This window comes from Rosa chinensis, chromosome 2 (genome assembly GCF_002994745.2).
Source record: "Rosa chinensis cultivar Old Blush chromosome 2, RchiOBHm-V2, whole genome shotgun sequence".
NCBI classification, from domain to species: Eukaryota; Viridiplantae; Streptophyta; class Magnoliopsida; order Rosales; family Rosaceae; genus Rosa; species Rosa chinensis.
In genome coordinates, this window is record NC_037089.1 from 81,360,335 (window position 1) to 81,382,370 (window position 22,036).

At 39.0% G+C, this 22,036-nt stretch overlaps 3 protein-coding genes and 1 long non-coding RNA gene across 5 annotated transcripts; 2 read left to right on the forward strand and 2 right to left on the reverse strand.

The window, feature by feature from the left end:
* Nucleotides 1-847: 847 nt before the first annotated feature.
* Nucleotides 848-2,742, forward strand: LOC112186643 (UDP-glycosyltransferase 13). 2 transcript variants are annotated; one of them, XR_005805966.1, is made up of 2 exons: nucleotides 848-2,359; nucleotides 2,601-2,742. XR_005805966.1 is itself a non-coding variant. In XM_024325140.2 (1 exon), the coding sequence occupies exon 1, from the start codon at nucleotides 920-922 to the stop codon at nucleotides 2,306-2,308; it is 1,389 nt and encodes a 462-aa protein (XP_024180908.1). In that variant the 5' UTR covers nucleotides 848-919; the 3' UTR covers nucleotides 2,309-2,481. The 2 variants fall into 2 exon arrangements, 1 of the variants encoding a protein (XP_024180908.1); XM_024325140.2 differs by lacking the exon at nucleotides 2,601-2,742 and having other exon boundaries at nucleotides 848-2,481.
* Nucleotides 2,448-4,406, reverse strand: LOC112186644 (probable mitochondrial saccharopine dehydrogenase-like oxidoreductase At5g39410). The gene is made up of 2 exons (XM_024325141.2): nucleotides 3,665-4,406; nucleotides 2,448-3,236 (listed from the first exon to the last, which is right to left on the reverse strand). The coding sequence occupies exons 1-2, from the start codon at nucleotides 4,325-4,327 to the stop codon at nucleotides 2,544-2,546; spliced, it is 1,356 nt and encodes a 451-aa protein (XP_024180909.1). The 5' UTR covers nucleotides 4,328-4,406; the 3' UTR covers nucleotides 2,448-2,543.
* An 11,510-nt stretch (nucleotides 4,407-15,916) lies between these two features.
* Nucleotides 15,917-16,983, forward strand: LOC121051294. Its single transcript, XR_005805455.1, has 2 exons — nucleotides 15,917-15,962; nucleotides 16,762-16,983. It is a non-coding gene; the product is annotated as an uncharacterized LOC121051294 (long non-coding RNA).
* Nucleotides 16,984-18,626: 1,643 nt separating this feature from the next.
* LOC112189108 (probable mitochondrial saccharopine dehydrogenase-like oxidoreductase At5g39410) lies at nucleotides 18,627-21,826 on the reverse strand. Its single transcript, XM_024328382.2, has 3 exons — nucleotides 21,164-21,826; nucleotides 19,792-20,487; nucleotides 18,627-19,113 (listed from the first exon to the last, which is right to left on the reverse strand). The coding sequence occupies exons 1-2, from the start codon at nucleotides 21,824-21,826 to the stop codon at nucleotides 19,795-19,797; spliced, it is 1,356 nt and encodes a 451-aa protein (XP_024184150.1). The 3' UTR covers nucleotides 18,627-19,113; nucleotides 19,792-19,794.
* Between the last annotated feature and the right edge of the window lie 210 nt (nucleotides 21,827-22,036).

Consider the following 22,036-nt stretch of genomic DNA (forward strand, 5'->3'; position numbering starts at 1 on the left):
AGAGTTGTGTTATGAGCTGGAGGGGAAAAGGCAGAAACTGATAAAAAAAAAAAGGGTAAAATATCCTTTGAATCCTGTTGATCACAAATTCAAAATGGGAAAAAGAAATGCATAACAGTGATCATTGAGATCATCAACTCACATGCAGAAGATATGTTCAATGCTCTTTCTTGCTCAATCAGTGTCTTGTTTATCCGAATCTCTCTCTGGCTCGCTGCTCATTAGATATGTAACACATCTATTTCCAGAAGCAAAGTAGGTACTGGGAAGCCCACATGATCTTTAAGTACGTAGCGTGATGCCATTGCTGTGTGCGTAGTTGGGAGAGCCTTACTTACCATGAAGTTAAAAGTACATGATCGGTGTCGGCATTCCACTTAATTTAGTTAATTACACGAAAGAATCCAAAAATGACTGGCTCAATTTCTCTTCATTTTTTAAGGGTCTAATCTCAAGTTCGTCACTAGCTAGAAACAAGAATGAAATGGTAGCCAGGGGGGGGCTTCGATTAATTAGCTGTTACTTACTTTTGTTGTATTTTATGCAGCTGTTTAACTATACATTAGGCTAATGAATATACTCGCAAGGTAAATCATATCTGAAACTTCAAGTACGACTTTGTGTCGGCAAACTAGACATCCCGAAAGGCAAATATCTGGGTCCATATAGAAACCCACCTAGCTCCAGTAGTAAGCGCAGCAAAAAAAACAAAACAAAAAATAATCAGAGAGGCTACATAAGGTTCAAACTTTCTTGGCAATCAAGAAAAGTTTATTCTACCTGTCCTTTTCTTCTAAGCCTTTTCCTGGTCATAGATTCCGGCTTCTGCTTTGACCCATCCACATGCCTCATCTATACATAATTCTGAAACTACTCAAGGTTTCTCACCAGACCAAAACCATTATATTTCTCCTCTAAAATGTCAGATTCCGGTGATCAAAGTTTTGTTCATGTCGCTCTCCTTCCGAGCGCCGGCATGGGTCACCTCACGCCCTTCCTTCGACTCGCTGCTTTACTCACAGCACACAATGTTCGGGTCACCTTCATCACTCCAATTCCAACCGTCTCACTTGCAGAGTCGCAGAGTTTATCTCAATTGTCCACCACCTTCCCTCAGATCACTCAAAAGCATCTTCATCTCCTTCCACTTGATGAGCTGTCGGCCAATTCAGAAGACCCCTTTTACTACCATTTTGAGTTGATTCGCCGCTCCTCTCACCTACTCCCTCCTCTTCTATCTTCACTCTCTCCACCTCTCTCAGCTATGATCACAGATATGAGCTTCTCCTCCACTGTTATTCCCATAACCGATTCTCTTGGACTTCCTAACTACATTTTCTTCACATCATCTGCCAAAATGTTGACACTTTATGTGTCCTTCCACACCATGCTCGGCCCACACCGAGAAATCAAAGATGGTCTCGAAGTTTCAGGTTTAGAGCCAATACCAAAAGCATGGATTCCTCCACCACTTCTCAAGGACGGCAACAATCTCCTGAAGAGCTTTTTCACAGAGAATGGCAAGAAAATGACGGAGTCGACTGGAATTCTGATCAACACATTCGAGAGTATAGAGCATGAGACAGTGGCTGCACTAAATGAGGGCAGGGTATTAAAAGGGCTACCATCGGCAATTGCCTTTGGACCACTTCCACCATGTAACTCTGAGACAGACCATCAACTAGCATGGCTAGATGATCAACCAACTGGATCAGTGTTCTATGTCAGCTTTGGGAGTAGGACTGCAATGTCAAGGGAGCAAGTCAGAGAGTTGGGTGAGGGCTTGGTGAGGAGTGGGTGTAGGTTTCTGTGGGTCGTGAAGGATAAAAAAGTTGACATGGAAGATGATGAGAAACTGACTGAGGTGCTTGGACAGGGTTTACTGGAAAGAGTGAAGGAAAAGGGATTGGCAGTGAAGAAGTGGCTGAACCAAGAGCAGGTATTGAGGCATCCTGCAATCGCTGGCTTTTTAAGTCATTGTGGCTGGAATTCCTTGAGTGAGGCTCTGTGGAATGGTGTGCCCGTATTAGCATGGCCGCAACATGGGGACCAGAAAATCAATGCCGACTTGGTGGAGAGAATTGGGCTGGGAGTGTGGGTTAAGAGTTGGGGTTGGAGTGAGGAGGAGATGGTGGTGAAAGCAGAGGATATTGCAGCGAGGGTTAAGGAGATTATGGGAAATGACTCATTGAGATTGCAAGCACTACACATTAAGGAAGAGGCTAGATTGGCAGTAGGAGATACTGGTAGTTCTACAAAGAGACTCACTGCTCTCATTGAGACATGGAAAGAGTTTCGGGTTAGTTAAACCTTCCTTTTCTGAACCCATCTTCATTTACAGATGGACTCCAGTACTAAGGTCAGCGTAGAAACAAATATGCAATAAAATGTAGATCAAACTGTAATCTCATCAAGTTCTTAAGCACTCTTATCAGGCAACCAAGCTGTAATGAGAAAGCAAAATAACTACTTTTTTTATTATAAGTTACTGTTTCATAGATACTTCCAACTATAGATTTATTTTCTCCGAAAGTATGTACCTGCTAATGAGAAATAGCATTCTTCGAAATAACATCAAAAGTAACTCCATTTTCTTGTAGCCTTTCTTGGAGATCGGTTGGGCCAAATACAATCCCAGCTGGGAAAACTCCTCCCTTTGGAAGATTGTCGCGCTGGCTCAGAACAATAAGTGCACACTGAAGCAGAATTATTGGGGTTGTTAAGTAGCCAATTTCAGGTCCCATAACTCTTGTTACTATTTCCATATCAGGTTTTGCGTTTCCCTGAGATGCAAGACTCCTGTCGCTGAAACCACGTCCAACAAACCACATCTTAAAAGATGCACTTCTCACCTCCTCATCAGAGGGACCCTGCTTCCTGAACCATCCAACACTGAAAAATGAGGGAAACTTTAAGAGAAGCCACCTCCCAAAGGAGAACTGACCCAAGAGCCCAATAAAGATCCCAACTGTAATGATTCGAAAAATGCCCAACAGAGACTTGGTGCCTATCTTCACCCCGAAATGAGCTGGCTTCACTGTTGACCAGAAGGCTTCTCTTTTTTTAATGTGTTCATCACTCTCATTCCTCCCTGGAAGACCGCCGGGATTTTCGGTCAGAGCTCCAAGTGTTCTTCGTACAACAATAGCATCTGCTGAAGGTAGCTTCACAGCCCAAAGGCCAATGTTTTTCTGGTGTTCAATGGTTGGTCCTTTAGAAGGAGGAGGACCAGGAATCTGCAAACAGAAAAGTAAATAAGGATTAACCCATTGAACTCCCCTGCCCATTAAGATACTAATCTTCCTTTGTGCTCAAACCAAAAACGTTACATTTTTTGGTGTCTATAGCTGCAAACATTTGAAGGAGAACTCCAAGGTATTAGTCTATAAACAATGAACCCCCCATATCATGCAGCATATAGAACTACAAAATGAATGAGTAAACCCTCTCTGGCCAGCTGAGTAAGAAAATAACATTTGTCGTGGAATGTTGACTAGTATAACATAAATTGAGCTAGTATAACATTTCATTTCTGTTCTCCCCAACATTACTATCCCAAAAACAGAGCATACCAGCAAAGTTTTCAACTTCAAAGTTCAAACAACCAAACGAATCAAGCAATCAACAAATCCCAAAAGTCTGGTAATTTACTCAAGCTCATTACCTCCGGCCTCGGTTTTTTAGGCCTGGACCGCCGGAGCTCCATCAACTTATTCGCATTAGCCACACCCAACACCGCCGACTCAAATGTCCCAAAGTTCCCAACAATTCTCTTCTCAGATTCCAAGCTCAGATAAGCCTCCACCCTATTCGGCACCGCTGCCCCCACCCACTGCCTCGAGTTAAACATCAACCCAAACTCCGCCGGAACAGAGTCAAACCCACAAGCCGAAATGGCCAACGCGCCCTTCTCCGCCGCCTTATCGAAATAACTGGCCTCCATCCTCTCCATGAACTCCGGCTCTCCGGATATGTCGAGATAATCACAGCCGGTCTCAACGCACGCGGCGACGACGGGGTCGCCGTAGAGGCGGAAGGGGCCCACGCAGTTGAGGATGAGGCGGGTTTGGGAGCAGAGGCGGCGGAGGGACGGGGGATCGGTGGTGTCGGCGGTGAGGATGGGAATGGAGGGAGGTGCGTTTGGGGCGGTGGCCCAGTTGAGGGTTTGGGAGAGCTTCGTGGGGTTGCGGCCGGCTAAGGCTAGAGACTTGAGAGGTGAGGAGGGGGTGTTGAGGAACTTGAGGGCTTCTTTCACGACGTATTTTCCGGTGAAGCCGGAGGCGCCGAGGATGATGAGATCGTAGGGAGGGTTGGGGAGGTCTGACATGTTTGAGAGTGACTGAGATTCAGAGAGAAGGAGGTTGAAGATGAGAGTCGACTAGATTTATTGGGTGATGAAACCAATGTCAGTTGGGTTTTTATCAAGTACAGTTGTTATGGTACGTGTACCATGATGTAGTTAAAAACAGACCAGGTAATTCTGTTTAGTAAAACTGTAAAAGGACTAACCGACGTGGTGTACTGTGTACAATCGCAAATAGTGAATCAGAGGTGGTGGTAAAGTAGTAAAGATTGGTAAAGAATCAATCTTGAATTGAAAATCTAATTTCTTTACCTAAAAGAGAGGCCAAAAGAAAAAAGAAAGGTATTGAAGTTGGTACTTATTCGGAAGAATTTTACATGTGTAGCAATTCACAGAAGAAATCCAAACTAGACGGGGCGGGAACAAAACTGAGATCTTTAAATATGGTACATCTAACAAATTAAAGAGAGAGCAAGAGAAGAAGAAGCTAAAGATGAAGTGCGGTGAAAATTACACTGCCGCTAGCCCATTGATCTGGTCCATGTCTTCCTGCTCGGTCGAGTGGTCATTCCTGGTGATCAGCTTTTGCTGCTTTTTGTGATAGGCATGAATAACCCCTCCAGTGGTACCATGGTACAATCTTCTGAGGTACTCTTTTAAGTGGGCTACAGTCACGAGGATCAAGTCGTTTTCTTGGACAGTTCTCAAGTAGTGGTATGACTTGGTCACAACGATGACAAGAAAGATGCACCAGAAGATGAAGGTGAGCCATCCGAAAGCTGGAATAAGCAATTGTAAAAATCAAGGCAAGAGTTCCACAGTAGATGCTAATACTATTCATGAGTTTCCCCAAATCCCAGTTGGATTGATCGGGTTGGAGTATCTTGACACTAGCCAATGAGGCAATGACCCTATGTAAATGACTAATGCAATAGTGGCGTATTCTGTCACAAATGGAGGGGCATTGTCATTTTGGCATGCGGCTGTGAAATTGAGCTAGAGGGGCATGCCTAACATGGTGATGAGGGAGCGAACGCATTTGCGCAACGCCCCTAGAGAACTGATTTGAGTAATACCCTCCTCCGCTGTGCTGTTGAATTCCATTAATTGGTTGTTATTAAGTTCAGATTAAACCATAGATATTAACCAGGCAACTGTAAAAACAGAGTCCCCCATTTCCTCAAATTTGTAGAATCTACTGAAGTAAATTTGAACTAACCCTTGTAAACTTTGCGAGTTAACGCCAGTGTTGGCTGCCATTCTACAGGGTACTCCTGACTTCTGAGTTATGAACAGAATTAAAGAAAAACTATGGCTACTGGCAACTGGCAAGATGGCAAGACCTCCAGAGTTGAAGACGTTTGAGTGAAATGTCGCAACTCGCAACGTCTTATTTATATCCAGTAATTCATAACATCAGGTCAATTCATGAGGTTTGATTAAAAGCTAAAGTCTTGCCCCAATAATTAGTCTTGGTTCGCATCAAAAAAAAAATTAGTCTTGGTTTTAGAGATGTAATCAATAAAGACTATCTCGATATATACTAATCAGTAGGATGTCATCAAGAAAAAAAAAAATCAGTAGGAATGTTCAGTCGGTGTTATGAGCGATACCATGACTCTTTCTAACGGGCCGTTTATGCCAGATTAATTGGCCCTGGTCGGAGTCCACTTGCAGAACTCGAAGGCTTTCATCAGTGCTCAACACTGTTTTGAAGTAAGAGGAACTCAGTATAAATAATTAAATATAGATGAATTTCTTTGCTGCCTAATATAAAGCAGGAAGACATCGGTATCAAATTTCACAAAATTCAAATAGATAACAACATATCCAATAGGGCCAAGAGTGATGGCGACGGTCAAAACCAAAAGCTTAGAACATCTTCCTTACAGGAGGCCAAGATTTTGAACACGCCAAGCAAAAGCTTATAATATTTACTATTGAAGGATTTCCTGCAACTATATAGGTGTATGGAAGAATATCGTTGGTGTATGGAAGAAAAAGGGTTATCATTCCCACAAGGATATTAATTCAACTCGCAATTCAAAAATCTAAGTTAATTAAACTTAAAAACGTAAAAAACAAGTTACAATTAAAAATTGACTAAGACGAGACTCAAACTAATACTTATGATTTTCACGATTTTTGAAAAGGTTTTATGATGATGGGAAAATAACTTGAAAATAGAAATTTAAGAGGTGAATGTAAATCAATTGAAATAAATGAGTCGATAGTGATTAAAAGTAAGAATATGATAATGAGGAGCCTAGAGTGTCGGAATCAACAACAAGCAATCTTATATACATTTTGAAACAACTAATGGATTGTTTCGTTCTTCTAGATGATGATTTACGTATCTAAGTCCTTAGATATTCTAGACCATAGTTTTTCTTAAATGCATGAGACTCTCCCTCTCACGTAAAGATTGTATATCCTAACCATGCAGTTTACCTTTTCAAGTATAAATTTAACATGCATGACTCATTATGCTCTAGAAAATAAGGGAATCAAGCAAAACATTATTCTTTCTCAAGTAATAATGTAATTTATAATTCTTAATTAAATTACTAAATGCAACGCCCTAATGGTCACGAAACAATAAAACTTTATCATAAGCAAAAATTCCAGCAGAGATTAAGAATTCATCTAAAAAGAAACTAATAATCCATTAATTGAAAATCAAAGTATGTAAATAGTCATGCTAGGACCTCATCGTAGTCCTATAAAACGAGTTTGGCTATCATGTTGGAGTGAAGTCGCAACAAGGTAGCCATATTGGAAGGTGCTGTTGGATCACCTCCTTTTGAGGGATATCAAATATTTAAATAAAATAAAAAAATTATGGACACAAAAAATTTAATTTTAGCATAATTATTAAAAACATAAAGAAACTTTTTGAATGGAGATGGAAGGTTAACATGGTGGTGGTAGCAGCTTTTGTCGACTTCTTGACTACAAGAGAATGCCAAAAATCTGATATTGAATGGTACTTGTCGATTCTGACACATTCCTCTCTTATAGGATACAATTTTTCTTCTTAAATTAGGCTTATCAAACTCCTTAATCACTTAGCACAAAATAAAAGTAACGTGGCACTTCTAGAATCCCAAGGAAACATATTTTGGCTCTTAGAATGTCCATTATGCTCAGTGTTCTTAAAGGTTGTCTAGGCAGCCGCCTAGGAGATGGGCGCACCCTCACCGCCCTGATTATAGGCTGGGCGATAGAGAAAATCGCTCAAAGCTTTGGCAGGCGCCTAATTGGTGTGGGCGGCCACCAAGGAGCAATCTTGTTTCTCTTTTTTTGCTTCTTTTTCTCATCCTTGCTCTTCATACCTATAAAAACAATAAATTAAGTAGATGAATCATAAATAATAAGAACTAAACATAAATATCAAGATTAAGAGGCACAAAAATTTTAGAAAATATGAGCAGATCTGTTATCGATAAGAAACCACCGCCACAACTATGGCTCAAGCTCCCACAAAGGCCTCACGGGAACCAGTGGCTTGAGTTGATTGCCCCACTTGGCAGTCCTCTGGGCTGGCCTCGTTTCTTAGTCCTATTTTCTTTAGCCATCTATGGTTGTACGAGTAAGTATTCAATTTCACCTCACTTTGAAATTATAAGTTTTCTGCCAGATTTAAACCTTGTTTATATATATATATATATATATATATATATATATATATATAAACTTGTTAATTAACATTCTAGTTCTTCAATGTCTGCGTGTCTTTAAGACATAAGTGATAGGAGCATTTTAATGCGACGTTTTAACTGCATTTCCCTACATTTCTTACGTTATTTCCTTATTAAAATCCTGTTTAGGAAAGTTTCCATTCTTTGATTGGGAAAGTTCCTATTTGTAGAAAGTTTATATTTTTGTAGTTTCTATTTATCATTTTTAGTAAGTTGCCATTTTTCATTTTAGGAAAGTTTCTATTTTTCTTATTTGTTTCTATTTTTTTAGGACCTCCAAGCAAGTGGAAAATCTTGAGGAGGAAAATCAAAGTTGCAACCAAGTGGAAAATCTTGAGGAGGAAAATCAAAGTTGCAACCAAGTGGAAATCTTGAGGAGGAAAATCAAAGTTGCAAGGAAGTGGAAAATCTTGAGGAGGAAAATCAAAGTTGCAACCAAGTGGAAAATCTTGAGGAGGAAAATCAAAGTTGCAAGGAAGTGGAAAATCTTGAGGAGGAAAATCAAAGTTGCAACCAAGTGGAAAAACTTGAGGAGGAAAATCAATTCAAGTTGAACAAGTGATAAACATGTGGGAAGATATTTTTTACAAATTTGTCTAACATATCTAGCCCTTCATTTATGTTCATCTCCACCCTCCATTCATCATTTTTTGGGCTATAAATACACTTCTCCTCTCACTCTCAAAACACATTCCTTCATCCATTCCATCTTCTTTGTCTCTCCATTTCCTTTCCATTTTCCCACAAATTCCTTCATCCATCTCATCTTCTTTGTCTCTCCATTTCCTTTCCATTTTCCTTCTCCATTCTCTAGTTGCAAAGTTCTGCGTTTTCAAGCAAGGAGAGGAAGAAGAAGAAGGAGCCGTGAAGATCATATCCTCCATCATCCACCTTGAAGGCTTGCTTCCAAGATTCAAGATTCAACCATCTAGCTCTCCATCTCCATCTCCACTCACGGTGTAATTCGTTCCTTTTCCTTGTAACCTTTTTGGTTTCCTTGTTTGATTTCGTATGAACTTGTTTCTAGTTAACAATAATGTTTAGGGCAAAGTTTAAGCCCAATTTCTATGTTTAAATAAAGTTTTCGAATTCTATAATTGTGATTCTAAGTTGCTTATGTGAGTTTGTTCGATTAAATTTGCTTTACAGAAAACTTTTATATGTTTATCTTATTTGGGTCGACACTTATAGGATTTGCATGTAATTGGTGCTAGGTTTAAGAACATGAAATCGACTTTTCGTTTTGTGTAACTTGAATCAAAAGTAGTAAAGGTTCTGGACAAGAATCGAATTTAATTGAAGAGGATTGCAATTAGGTGGACTTTTCCATAACTAAGTTGTACACTTGAGTTGATAGCCTTTCTCTATGTCTAATGCGTTGAACATGTCATGATTGACTAGCTTTCTAGGGCTTGATTGCATGTTTGATAGGATTAATCTAGGTGCTTTCGCTTAGGTTAATTAGCATTGAAAAGTAAATTATGGGAAATCATTTGCTTTCGAATGTTTCACATGATCAACTCCTCTCTCATGACTTGGAAGAACAATTATAGGGTTTGAGTCGAATTTGATTACATGGAATTAATTTTGATCTTTGTTCCTTATGTTTCATTCTTGTACATGTGTTTTTATATTTTCTTTATCTTAATTTTCAATAATTCTTAAACCCCCCTCCTTTTATTTTGTTACTTGTATATATTTCTATTCTTTATTTTATTTTTGTAAATAATACTTTTCTTTATTTGTTTCACAATGACAGGTGTACCCTCAATCCCCGGATAGAACGATCCCTACTTACTTATACTACTAACGACATTTCAGGGTTAAATTGTGCGCTTGCTTTCAGGCGCATCAATTTTTGGCGCCGTTGCCGGGGATTGAAAAATCACTTGTTAAATTGTGTCATTTATTGTATATATTTGTTGTATATAAATTGTTTAAAACTTAGTTTAAATTTTATTTATATTATTGAACACGAATTTTAATTGTAGGTTGTAAATTGAGAGGAATAGGTGAAGTCTCTTTTGTTAATATTGGCCTAAACCCCTTAGTGGTACCTAGCTCAGGTCCCTTAAGGTTGAGGGCGGCCTTTATTAACACTTGTTGAACTGTCTTCACACTTATGAACTTTTTCATCTTAGTAAGTATAGCCTATGTGGAATGGTGTCTAGGAAGGGGACAACGTTCATGACGGGTTTTTGAATCCAGAAGTGCTTGCAAATGGGCATAAACCACAATGTGGGAGTAGCTCATGCCAAAATGGATTTTTCCTCTCGTGTTCGTCCTCCCCCACCTGGCCATTTCAGTAAGGTTGCCCAAACGATTTGAAAGGGAGTTTGTGTCTAGGCGACTATACTTGGGCCGCACGTTCACTTGATTTACCGCTTGGAATTTGATTCGATATCAATAATGTTTATAACAAAAGAAATACTTGTGAATACTCTATACGTGTAAATTATTTTGTTGTTTCACACTTTAAACTTGTAAAAATACTTTTCACGTTTTATACTCACTTGAGTACTTAACTTGTGTCTTATGTACATTATACTTGTTAATACTTGTAGTTTGTAATTAATAGTTATACTTGTTTTTATTTTGTATTTCTTTGTTAATTATAGTTACTAACTTTATTTAATGTAGGTACCGTCTGGCTGCAAGACGTAAAATACAAGCGCTACTTGGGAGGCAACCCATGCAAATCAGATTTGTTTTCTCTTTCCCTATTTCTTTTTATTTTTCAATTTTTCTCTTTAGTTTTTATTTTAGGATTTGTTTTCGTAAATGTCTTCTATCTATGCTTACTTATTTCATTGCATGCTTTTAATTAATTACATTGAGGATAATGCAATATTTAAGTGTGGGGGAAGAGATTTATATTTTTGTCTTTCATTTTGAGTCCTATATATATATTTGTCTTTTATTTTTGAGTCCTTTCTATAAAAAAAAATATTAAAAAAATTGCATTCATTCAGTCTTATTTACAAAAAAAAAAAAAAAAAATTAAAAAAAAAAATTAAAAAAATATATATATATATATAATAATAATAATAATAATGCTAAGTCATGTCTGCATCTCTGTAGGAGTTGAGACTGAGCTCAAGGGAAATGTGAGAGCCACCGCCATAACCGCCACCTCCCTCGGAAGTAGTCTTCATGTTGCCAAAGATGTCCTCACCATGCATGGGGAATAGTGGAAGGGTTTCAATCTCCTGGTGATCTCCTCCTCGTTGTTCCATGAAAGATTGTCCTCCTGTTGTGCCAAAGGAGGTAGTACTGGTATTAGTGTTGAAGGGTGAGGAGGAATATGGGTCAACACCATAGCCGACACGTGACCCAAAGTTTAGATCAATGGATCTGTCAGTGGATCTGTCATTACTAGTAGAACTAGTGGATCCAAAATTGAGATCGAGAGATCCACCAACCGGAACGTTCCGAAATTCCTTCAACTTCTGCCTCTCACGAGCCTTGAGGTTCTGGAACCAAAAGAAGACGTTTTTGTCCTCGATCTGCCCATACTGTTTCAGATGGAGGCAGATCTCGTGAATCTGCTCTGGAGTTGGGTACTTAAAACCCTTATCATAGTAAAGGCCCTTGAGGATTCTTAGTTGAGGCGGTGTGGGAGCCCACCGGTTATTAGTCCCGGCTGCTTGGTTGTTTCCTCCATCCTCGATTTGTTGCTGGGTCTGTTGCTCCATTAGTTGCAGAGTTTGTGGTTCCATGTTGATGAAGAAAGGATTTGAGTTTCGAAAGAAAGGCTGAAGGGTTGAGAGAGAAAGGCTGGAACTCGGAAGAATTTTCTTTTGGAGTGAACAGTCGCTCAGAATGCACCTATTTCTAGAACGAGTGAGCAGATCTCCACCGTTGGATCGACGATCTCTGAGATTAAATCTACGCGTTGGATTAAAGTCACCCAAAAACACGGAAAAGTTGTTGACGCGTGAAGGACACATGGGGGAACCAAATTGATCTCGAGGAGCTGTGACAGATAAGCTACAGCCGAAAGCAGGTATGATTGCCGTAAATTAAGGAAAAGAAAGGACGCGTGGGGGAATCAAACGAATCTCGAGGACATGTGACAGACAAGCTACAGCCGAAAGCAGATCTAAATGCCATAAATCCAGGAAAAGAAAGGAATATTTACACGTGGAGGAGTTTCTTGGGCCGTGAACTGTCATAACTCTTCTCCTTCCCGGAGAAGCTTTGTTAAAACCGTGTGCCTGTTGAGATTTCTACCCTATTTTGTGCTTTACATATACATCCTTTTTTGTCTCCTCCAGATTTTACTAAGGTTTGTTTAAGCGTGCAGTTTCAAATTCCTTCTACTTCCTCATGGCTCGAACCAAGGTAACCCCTAGCAGGGGCGTCAATCAACGCCGTGTTCTCTCTTTGGAGGAAGAAGGTCGTCAGGCGGCCACTAGAGCTGGGCTTACTCGTCCATGGGACCATCGTCCTATCCGTGAGCGTACCCGCAGTCCCCCTCCTCTGCCTCGTCGCTCTCCCAGACTGCATCCCGGAGAGTCTTCTTCCTCACCAGCTGCTCGTGCTCCTCGGCCTGTGGCCACCCTGGAAAGCTTGTCGGATTCAATTGATGATTTGCGCTCCTCTCTCCGCGATGGTATTATGGTGACAGATTGGAGAGTCAATTGCATGATCGATTACATCTCTGAGATGAACTGCTCTTTGATCCGCTGTCACACTGCAATAAACAAGCTTGCTCAGGAAGTCAATAACTTGCAGAGTTATCCTCCTGGGTTTCCTCGCAAGGACGCTACTGCATCACAACATGAGGACCCGCCTCCGAAGGCTGAAACCAGCAAGAGGGCTGCCACTCGCCCGCATACCGCTCCTCCAAAGGAGTAAATGGAGGTACAAGTCTAGGCTGAAAGACTTTAAACATTAAGCGCTGCATGGGAGGCAACCCATTTCAACTGTAGCTGTGGAGGAGACATCAAACGCAGATTTGCTTTCTTGAACTCTTCCTTCTATTTTATTTTCTTAAATTTTAAGTTGTTTTAGGTTTCGTTGTGTTCATTTTCTCTTCTATGCTTGATTTATGCTTTGCATGATTTATATTTGTTTATACATTGAGGACAATGCATGAATTAAGTATGGGGGAAGGGTTATTGCTTTATTGTGTTTTTAGTAGTTAGTATAAAAAAAAAAAAAAAAAAAAAATAGTTGAAGTTGGATTGTGTTTTTTTGTGTTTTTAATTGATGTTGTGATACACTAAGGTATATTGGATTAAACATAGTCTTGAAAAAGGGTAGCTGTTTCAGTCCCATTGCACATCGAGACTCCCTGTTCCCGTACCTAAGTGTTGAAATTAAATTATTTAAAAAAAAAAAAATTTGGTTACTTTTGTTTTTGTTTTTGAGTCTTAGAATGCCCTTTCAACTGTCTAAGATGATTCTATATCTCTGAAATCATGATTAAAAGATGATCACAAAATTGAGATGATTTTTAAAATGGTATTCTTTGGTTAATTGAGATATATGAAAAATGCATGCATGTGTAGTGGATATGGATTTCGTAACCTTGGTACAGAATATGAGCATGTTAGGATGAGTTTTGATTCATAAAAGCCCATGTGAGATATTTGAGCCATGTCCCTTTTTCTTGGAGTGATAATTGAAAAATATATTCTTAATTTTTTGGCGATGTTTTGATGATCTCATTACTCTTTCATTTGATTGATTGCTTGCCATAGATTAAGTTTGATGGACTAGAGAATGCTAGAATTCGCTCTTGTGCTTGTTGAGACGTTTGTCAATACATGGCCCTGATTCTGGAAGGGATAGAGGCAACCTAGGAATTATCACCATTGCCAAATAAGCATGTGTCCCTATTTGTGCCCGTCATGGGACTCCCTTAGATAAACCCCTTTGAGCTTACATTAAGCCTTTTCTTTCATCACCCTTAAATCCTTAACCCTGAACCTTAGTATAGCTACACTCCTACCCTTTGTTCTAAAAACTTAGTGGAGCTATATTTTGGAACTTTACTTGAGGATTTGGCATTGAGAACGAAGATTGAGAAGAGGTGAAAGTTCAAGTGTGGGGGTAGACTTGTCCATGAAAAAAAAAAATTTGTGAAAGCCGTGAAAAATGAAAAGAAAAGAAAAAAATTGTGTACGGCTAGAAAAGAAAAGAAAGAAAAATGTTTATGGATTTTAGTCTCCCATACTTAGTGATTTTGGAGTTTACTTTGAACTGAAGGCCCACTACAGAAAAATTTGGCCTTTGTCCATTCCACTATAGTTCTAGGGAAGTTTACAATGAAGATTTGGCCTAACATGAAGACATTAGGCCCTTTTATGTTACCTCTAGGGAAAGTGACGTTTTTGCAATGCCTTGGTGGATTTCTTGAGGTCTCTACATCTACATGTGCTCTGCTAGGTTTTTAGGACACTTTGATAAATCCTTACCCTTCATTTCTTAAAACCTTGAGCCTTGACCCCATTACAACCCTAAATAAGACCTTCTTGATCCTTAAGATGGGACAGCCTTTGATTTGTGGAGATGAGTTACAAGAGTTGAACCTATGGCTTGGGTCCATCCGTGCAAGTAGTTGATATCCTTCATGAGATCTTTTCAAAAAAAAAAATTATATTCACAAAGTGCTTTTCGTTTCTTATATATGTGAGCTATTTGATTGCCTCAAAATATTTTCTCTCACATATAATTGAGTGATTATAAGCTTTTAAGCATTGTCTTGAATTCTGAGAGAAGAAAGAGTGGATATACCTTGTGATGATATGAATCATACTTGTTCGAAGCATGCTTAACAGAAACCATCACCATTATTACAACCAAGTCCTACTTGTGTATGTGTGGATTATATGTTTTAATTAACTCTTGAATATCTACATATTGATTCTTGGTTGAGTGCTAATCTTGATGTAGTGAAAGTAGGAGATTTCTGAGACAAAAAGTTGAAGGGCAATAGAGTCATTGTTTTTGTAGAGTCTTTAATTTTCGTTGAGTGTTAGTGTGTGTCTTAGTGTGATTTTGCTAAGGGACTAGCAAAAGCTAAGTGTGGGGGAATTTGATAGGAGCATTTTAATGCGACGTTTTAACTGCATTTCCCTACATTTCTTACGTTATTTCCTTATTAAAATCCTGTTTAGGAAAGTTTCCATTCTTTGATTGGGAAAGTTCCTATTTGTAGAAAGTTTATATTTTTGTAGTTTCTATTTATCATTTTTAGTAAGTTGCCATTTTTCATTTTAGGAAAGTTTCTATTTTTCTTATTTGTTTCTATTTTTTTAGGACCTCCAAGCAAGTGGAAAATCTTGAGGAGGAAAATCAAAGTTGCAACCAAGTGGAAAATCTTGAGGAGGAAAATCAAAGTTGCAACCAAGTGGAAAATCTTGAGGAGGAAAATCAAAGTTGCAAGGAAGTGGAAAATCTTGAGGAGGAAAATCAAAGTTGCAACCAAGTGGAAAATCTTGAGGAGGAAAATCAAAGTTGCAAGGAAGTGGAAAATCTTGAGGAGGAAAATCAAAGTTGCAACCAAGTGGAAAAACTTGAGGAGGAAAATCAATTCAAGTTGAACAAGTGATAAACATGTGGGAAGATATTTTTTACAAATTTGTCTAACATATCTAGCCCTTCATTTATGTTCATCTCCACCCTCCATTCATCATTTTTTGGGCTATAAATACACTTCTCCTCTCACTCTCAAAACACATTCCTTCATCCATTCCATCTTCTTTGTCTCTCCATTTCCTTTCCATTTTCCCACAAATTCCTTCATCCATCTCATCTTCTTTGTCTCTCCATTTCCTTTCCATTTTCCTTCTCCATTCTCTAGTTGCAAAGTTCTGCGTTTTCAAGCAAGGAGAGGAAGAAGAAGAAGGAGCCGTGAAGATCATATCCTCCATCATCCACCTTGAAGGCTTGCTTCCAAGATTCAAGATTCAACCATCTAGCTCTCCATCTCCATCTCCACTCACGGTGTAATTCGTTCCTTTTCCTTGTAACCTTTTTGGTTTCCTTGTTTGATTTCGTATGAACTTGTTTCTAGTTAACAATAATGTTTAGGGCAAAGTTTAAGCCCAATTTCTATGTTTAAATAAAGTTTTCGAATTCTATAATTGTGATTCTAAGTTGCTTATGTGAGTTTGTTCGATTAAATTTGCTTTACAGAAAACTTTTATATGTTTATCTTATTTGGGTCGACACTTATAGGATTTGCATGTAATTGGTGCTAGGTTTAAGAACATGAAATCGACTTTTCGTTTTGTGTAACTTGAATCAAAAGTAGTAAAGGTTCTGGACAAGAATCGAATTTAATTGAAGAGGATTGCAATTAGGTGGACTTTTCCATAACTAAGTTGTACACTTGAGTTGATAGCCTTTCTCTATGTCTAATGCGTTGAACATGTCATGATTGACTAGCTTTCTAGGGCTTGATTGCATGTTTGATAGGATTAATCTAGGTGCTTTCGCTTAGGTTAATTAGCATTGAAAAGTAAATTATGGGAAATCATTTGCTTTCGAATGTTTCACATGATCAACTCCTCTCTCATGACTTGGAAGAACAATTATAGGGTTTGAGTCGAATTTGATTACATGGAATTAATTTTGATCTTTGTTCCTTATGTTTCATTCTTGTACATGTGTTTTTATATTTTCTTTATCTTAATTTTCAATAATTCTTAAACCCCCCTCCTTTTATTTTGTTACTTGTATATATTTCTATTCTTTATTTTATTTTTGTAAATAATACTTTCTTTATTTGTTTCACAATGACAGGTGTACCCTCAATCCCCGGATAGAACGATCCCTACTTACTTATACTACTAACGACATTTCAGGGTTAAATTGCGCGCTTGCTTTTAAGCGCATCAATAAGTTAAGCTATTCTTCTTGCAATCCTAAAGGTTCACGACACTGTAACGTAATCAATTTGTGGATGTGTAAATTGGACCGTTACATATCTAAATTTTAATACACCATTCCAAATTCGTAGGATCATTTCTCAATTTATAATTTTGAGATTTTCTATTGCGACCTCTCAATTTGCTCTTTGACCTCTACCTCTTTTGAATTATTGAATTACATATATATCCTCTTATAAAATGACAATTATAGACAATGAATTTTAATTAACTAATATTTTCTTTACAAACCTCTCTACCTAGCTAGTTTTCACGATACAGTGGTTTAAACCCTAGACCTGTGATCTTACTCTCATCCATGATAACGTTCCCGTTCTGATCACAACGTCAAAGCCAGCAACGTGCATAGGAGCTATTGCAACTATTTGAAATAACGTTATTAATGGATACACAATTGACAATTCAATGTTTCAGAGCCTCCAAGTAAGGTATTATTTGAATACTAGTATAAAGTTTGTTGTTGATTAAAAGGCTAAGAAATTTTTTCAGATCGAACTCTAATTAAGTTCTTAATCTAGATTTTGTTTAAGGTTTGGTTGGATGGGAGACGATGGCTTTTAGGTTTTTTTTTTTTTCTACGTTTGGTTATTGCTGGTGTTTCTTGCTTCTTTTTTTTTTCTTCTGCATTTGTGTTCGACTCTAACATTATCAATCTTCTTAATGGCCTTCAGTGTGTTTAATCACCACATAGGAGCATATGAGTTTGTTTCGATTAATAGGAGTTAATGAGTTAACTTTTATATATAAATATTGTAGTTAAACTATGTGTGCGTACTACAAGTATGGTTCTAGATAGAATCATGATTTATTTTTTGTTTAGTAATAAAATATGGTCCAAGTTTGTGTTTGCATGCAAAATATAAAAAAATAAAAAAATATTAAAAAAAAATCAAGGAATGGAGGTGTAGTGAGTGAATTAGAGGTATAATGAGTAATTTCTTGTTTTGTATGTGAATAATATAACTAAGGTTATTTTAGGAATTCAAAAGGAGGTCTAGTGAGCAAACATTGGGTATTTAAAAGCAAGGAGGTGTAGAGAGTAGAGAAGTCAGATGAGTAAATTTGGATATTCCAATAGAAACTCTTTATAATTTTTATATGTACACTGTATATGAGTATAGGAAAAAAAGGCCGGGAAGGAGGGACAAAATCAAAAACGAAAGTCTTCAAGTGACAGTCGAAACCAAAAGCTTGGAAAATCCTTGTTATCTATCCAATAAATGAACACGCCAAGCAAATCCTTGATTATAATGTTTATTATCTCCTGATCTCCCTACTTGATTATCAGAAACAACTCAAACAAGAGAACTAATGGTGCTACAACTTTTGGCATGGCGGACGCCTTGTGCTCTCGCCCCAACCTCCCACAGCCAAATTTACCGAAGCATTGCTTTTGCGACAAAGAAATTACCGCCCTATAATTTTCACCATAGTTACGGATGGTCTCTCTCAGTTCCCCCATTAAACGCTTACTCTCAAAAATTACGATTGTACATTTTTTTTTTTGAACAATACGAATGTATTTTAGACATGGGATGTATTTGGATACAAGTTATACAACGATCAACAAGACCACGGGCCGTATATCGTGGTTGTGGGCCGTTAAGGCGATTGTGGGCCAGCGTGGTCCGGACAAAACTCAAAAGTAGATAACTCCCGCTCTTTTCCGCGAAAACGGAGACTCCGTTTCCATCCCCCATATGGCCATATACAAAATCAATCGTAGCAAATTCAATCAAACAGAAATATATCAAACTAATACAAATCATTGCAACAAAGGAAAAGCGATAGCTATAGAAATCAAACATGAGGTAGCTCATTGATGTGGCTCTGGTCCTGATCTTCATGCTCTGTCCCGCCGCCACCAATCCTGATCTGCTCCTCCATTTTCCACAGACACCACCAAGTGATGAAACATTGAAACTTCTCTACCTTGCTTTAAGCTGATGTACATTGCTATGATTTTATCTTTCAATAGGATCTAAGAGCTGGGACAATGATGGATTCTGAACACTGTGCAAATTGTATTCACCAAGTTAGGATTTCGGGATGAGTATAGGAGCTCTAGTCGGTGACAGTTGGAGATGTATTTTCTACCGGTTCTTGTTTGAAGAACACGGCCACGATGGTGATGACAGAGATGAGCCCTTTGTGAAATGGCCCAATAGAACTGCCCTGAGCCGGAGGACTAGCTTCCTCCCTTGTTCTGTTATCATCATGAAGAAAACTAATCGATTTAAGAGGCAAACTATGAGTTTTAGTGAACTATATATAGATCATAAAAATTAAGAAGAACGTCCCAATGTTCGACAACTTCCAGAAGAGATTTCCTAGTTTTAAGGACAAAAGATTACTCAATCCCCTACAAAATTATGGTCAGCCAAAAGAGCATATTGGATAATACTAGAAATTAAGAAACAATAAATAGAAGAGTACACTCCAGTAATGAACATAAAAGAGATCTAAAGAGAAGATGCAGAGCAACACGAGTAGGGGCTTGGGACTGATTTTGTTTGTATCAACACTAATCGAGTGCCCCAGACCGCCCTATAAGATTATTGTACTTTTACCTTTAAAAAATAACCTATGAATCCTTCGTAACATAAAAAGAGACTCGCTGCTCTCATTGACACATGGAAATAGTTTCGATTAAACCTTCCTTTTCTGAACCCATCTTCATTTACAGATGGACTCTAGTACTAAGATCAGAATAGAAACAATTACGCAATCAAATGTAGATTGAACTGTAATCTCATCTAGTTTTAAGCACTCTTTATCAGGAAACCAAACTATAATAAGAAAGCAAAATAACTACTCTTTTATTATAAGTTACTGTTTCATAGGTACTTCCAACTATAGATTTATTTTCTCAGAAAGTATGTACCTGTTAATGAGAAATAACATTCTTTGAAATAACATCAAAAGTAACTCCATTTTCTTGTAGCTTTTCTTGGAGATCAGTTGGGCCAAATACAATCCCAGGTGGGAGAACTCCTCCCTTTGGAAGATTGTCGCGTTGGCTCAGAACAGTGAGTGCACACTGAAGTAGAATTATCGGGGTTGTTATGTAGCCAACTTCAGGTCCCATAACTCTTGTTACTATTTCCATATCAGGTTTTGTGTTTCCCTGAGAAGCAAGACTCCTGTCGCTGAAACCACGTCCAACAAACCACATCTTAAAAGATGCACTTCTCACCTCCTTATCGGAGGGACCCTGCTTCCTGAACCATCCAACACTGAAAAATGAGGGATACTTTAAGAGAAGCCACCTCCCAAAGGAAAACTGACCCAAGAGCCCAAGAAAGATTCCAATTATCATCATCCGAAAAATTCCCAACAGAGACTTGGTGCCTATCTTCACCCCGAAATGAGCTGGCTTCACTGTTGACCAGAAGGCTGCTCTTTTTTTAATGTGTTCACCACTCTCACTCCTCCCTGGAAGACCACCGGGATTTTCAGTCAGAGCTCCAAGTGTTCTTCGTACAGCGATAGTATCTGCTGAAGGTAGCTTCACAGCCCAAAGGCCAATCTTTTTCTGGTGTTCAATAGTTGGTCCTTTAGAAGGAGGAGGACCAGGAATCTGCAAACAGAAAAGTAAATAAAGATTAACCTATTGAACTTCCCTGCCCATTAAGATACTAATCTTCCTTTCTGCTCAAACCAAAAACGCTACATTTCTCAGTGTCTATAGCTGCAAACTTGTGAAGGAGAACTCCAAGGTATTAGTCTGTAAACAATGAATCGCCTATATCATGCAGCATATAGAACTACAAAATGAATGAGTAAACCCTCTCTGGCTAGCTGAGTAATAAAATAACATTTGTCTTGGATACCATTGTACTGCTAGCTTCTGAGAAAACTTGAAATTCAAAAAAACGTCAAAATAAAAAAAGCGAGCTTAAATTTTTATTGGCTAGTAACAACAAAAGGACTAAAATTACAGTGTAAAATAGAAGTACAGTACTACACTATAAATAAGCAAACCATTGATTACTGGAGTAAGATGCTTGAAGGAAGATACAACAAAAAACAAAGAAACACAAGCTTCAATTGTCATTGTTTCTAATTAACCATAACGACACCTAAATTTTGACTAGTATAACGTAATTGAGCTAGTATAAAATTTCATTTCTGTTCTCCCCTACATTACCATCCCAAAAACAGAACATAGCAGCAAACTTTACAACTTCAAACAACCAAACCAATCAAGCAATCAACAAATCCAAAAAGTCTGGTAATTTACTCAAACTCATTACCTCCGGCCTCGGCTTTTTAGGTCTGGACCGCCGGAGCTCCATCAACTTATCCGCATTTGCCACACCCAAAACCGCCGACTCAAACGTCCCGAAGTTCAAAACAAGTCTCTTCTCAGACTCCAAGCTCACATAAGCCTCCACCCTATTCGGTACCGCCGCCCCCACCCACTGCCTCGAGTTAAACATCAACCCAAACTCTGCTGGAACAGAGTCGAACCCACAAGCCGAAATGACCAACGAGCCCTTCTCCGCCGCCTTATCGAAATAACTGGCCTCCATCCTCTCCATGAACTCCGGCTCTCCGGATATGTCGAGATAATCACAGCCGGTCTCAACGCACGCAGCGACGACGGGCTCGCCGTAGAGGCGGAAGGGGCCCACGCAGTTGAGGATGAGGCGGGTTTGGGAGCAGAGGCGGCGGAGGGACGGAGGGTCGGTGGTGTCGGCGGTGAGGATGGGAATGGAGGGAGGTGGGTTTGGGCTGGTGGCCCAGTTGAGAGTTTGGGAGAGCTTTGCGGGGTTGCGGCCGGCTAAAGCTAGAGACTTGAGAGGTGAAGATGGGGTGTTGAGGAACTTGAGGGCTTCTTTGACGACGTACTTTCCAGTGAAGCCGGAGGCGCCGAGGATGATGAAATCATAGAGAGGGTTGGGGAGGTCTGACATGATTTTCAGAGTGACTGAGATTCAGAGAAGGAGGTTGAAGTTGAGGGCTGACTGGATTTATAGGGTGATTAAACCTATGTAGTTCGTTATGGTGTACCATGATCTAGTTCCCTCAGCCCCTCTCTATATGTTAGTAGCTGACGAGGTGAACCGTGTACAGTCGTTCACGGCCGCAAATAGCGAATCAGAGGTGGTGGGTGAAGTTGGTAC

What these genes read in the sequence shown, in the direction of transcription:
- LOC112189108 (XM_024328382.2), bottom strand. Translation starts at nt 21,826, where the DNA reads ATGTCAGACCTCCCCAACCCTCTCTATGATTTCATCATCCTCGGCGCC. An exon ending in CTAAAAAGCCGAGGCCGGAG is followed by an intron (nt 20,488 to 21,163) that starts GTAATGAGTTTG and finishes TTCTGTTTGCAG; the next exon opens with ATTCCTGGTCCTCCTCCTTC.
- LOC112186644 (XM_024325141.2), bottom strand. Translation starts at nt 4,327, where the DNA reads ATGTCAGACCTCCCCAACCCTCCCTACGATCTCATCATCCTCGGCGCC. An exon ending in CTAAAAAACCGAGGCCGGAG is followed by an intron (nt 3,237 to 3,664) that starts GTAATGAGCTTG and finishes TTCTGTTTGCAG; the next exon opens with ATTCCTGGTCCTCCTCCTTC.
- LOC112186643 (XM_024325140.2), top strand. Translation starts at nt 920, where the DNA reads ATGTCAGATTCCGGTGATCAAAGTTTTGTTCATGTCGCTCTCCTTCCG.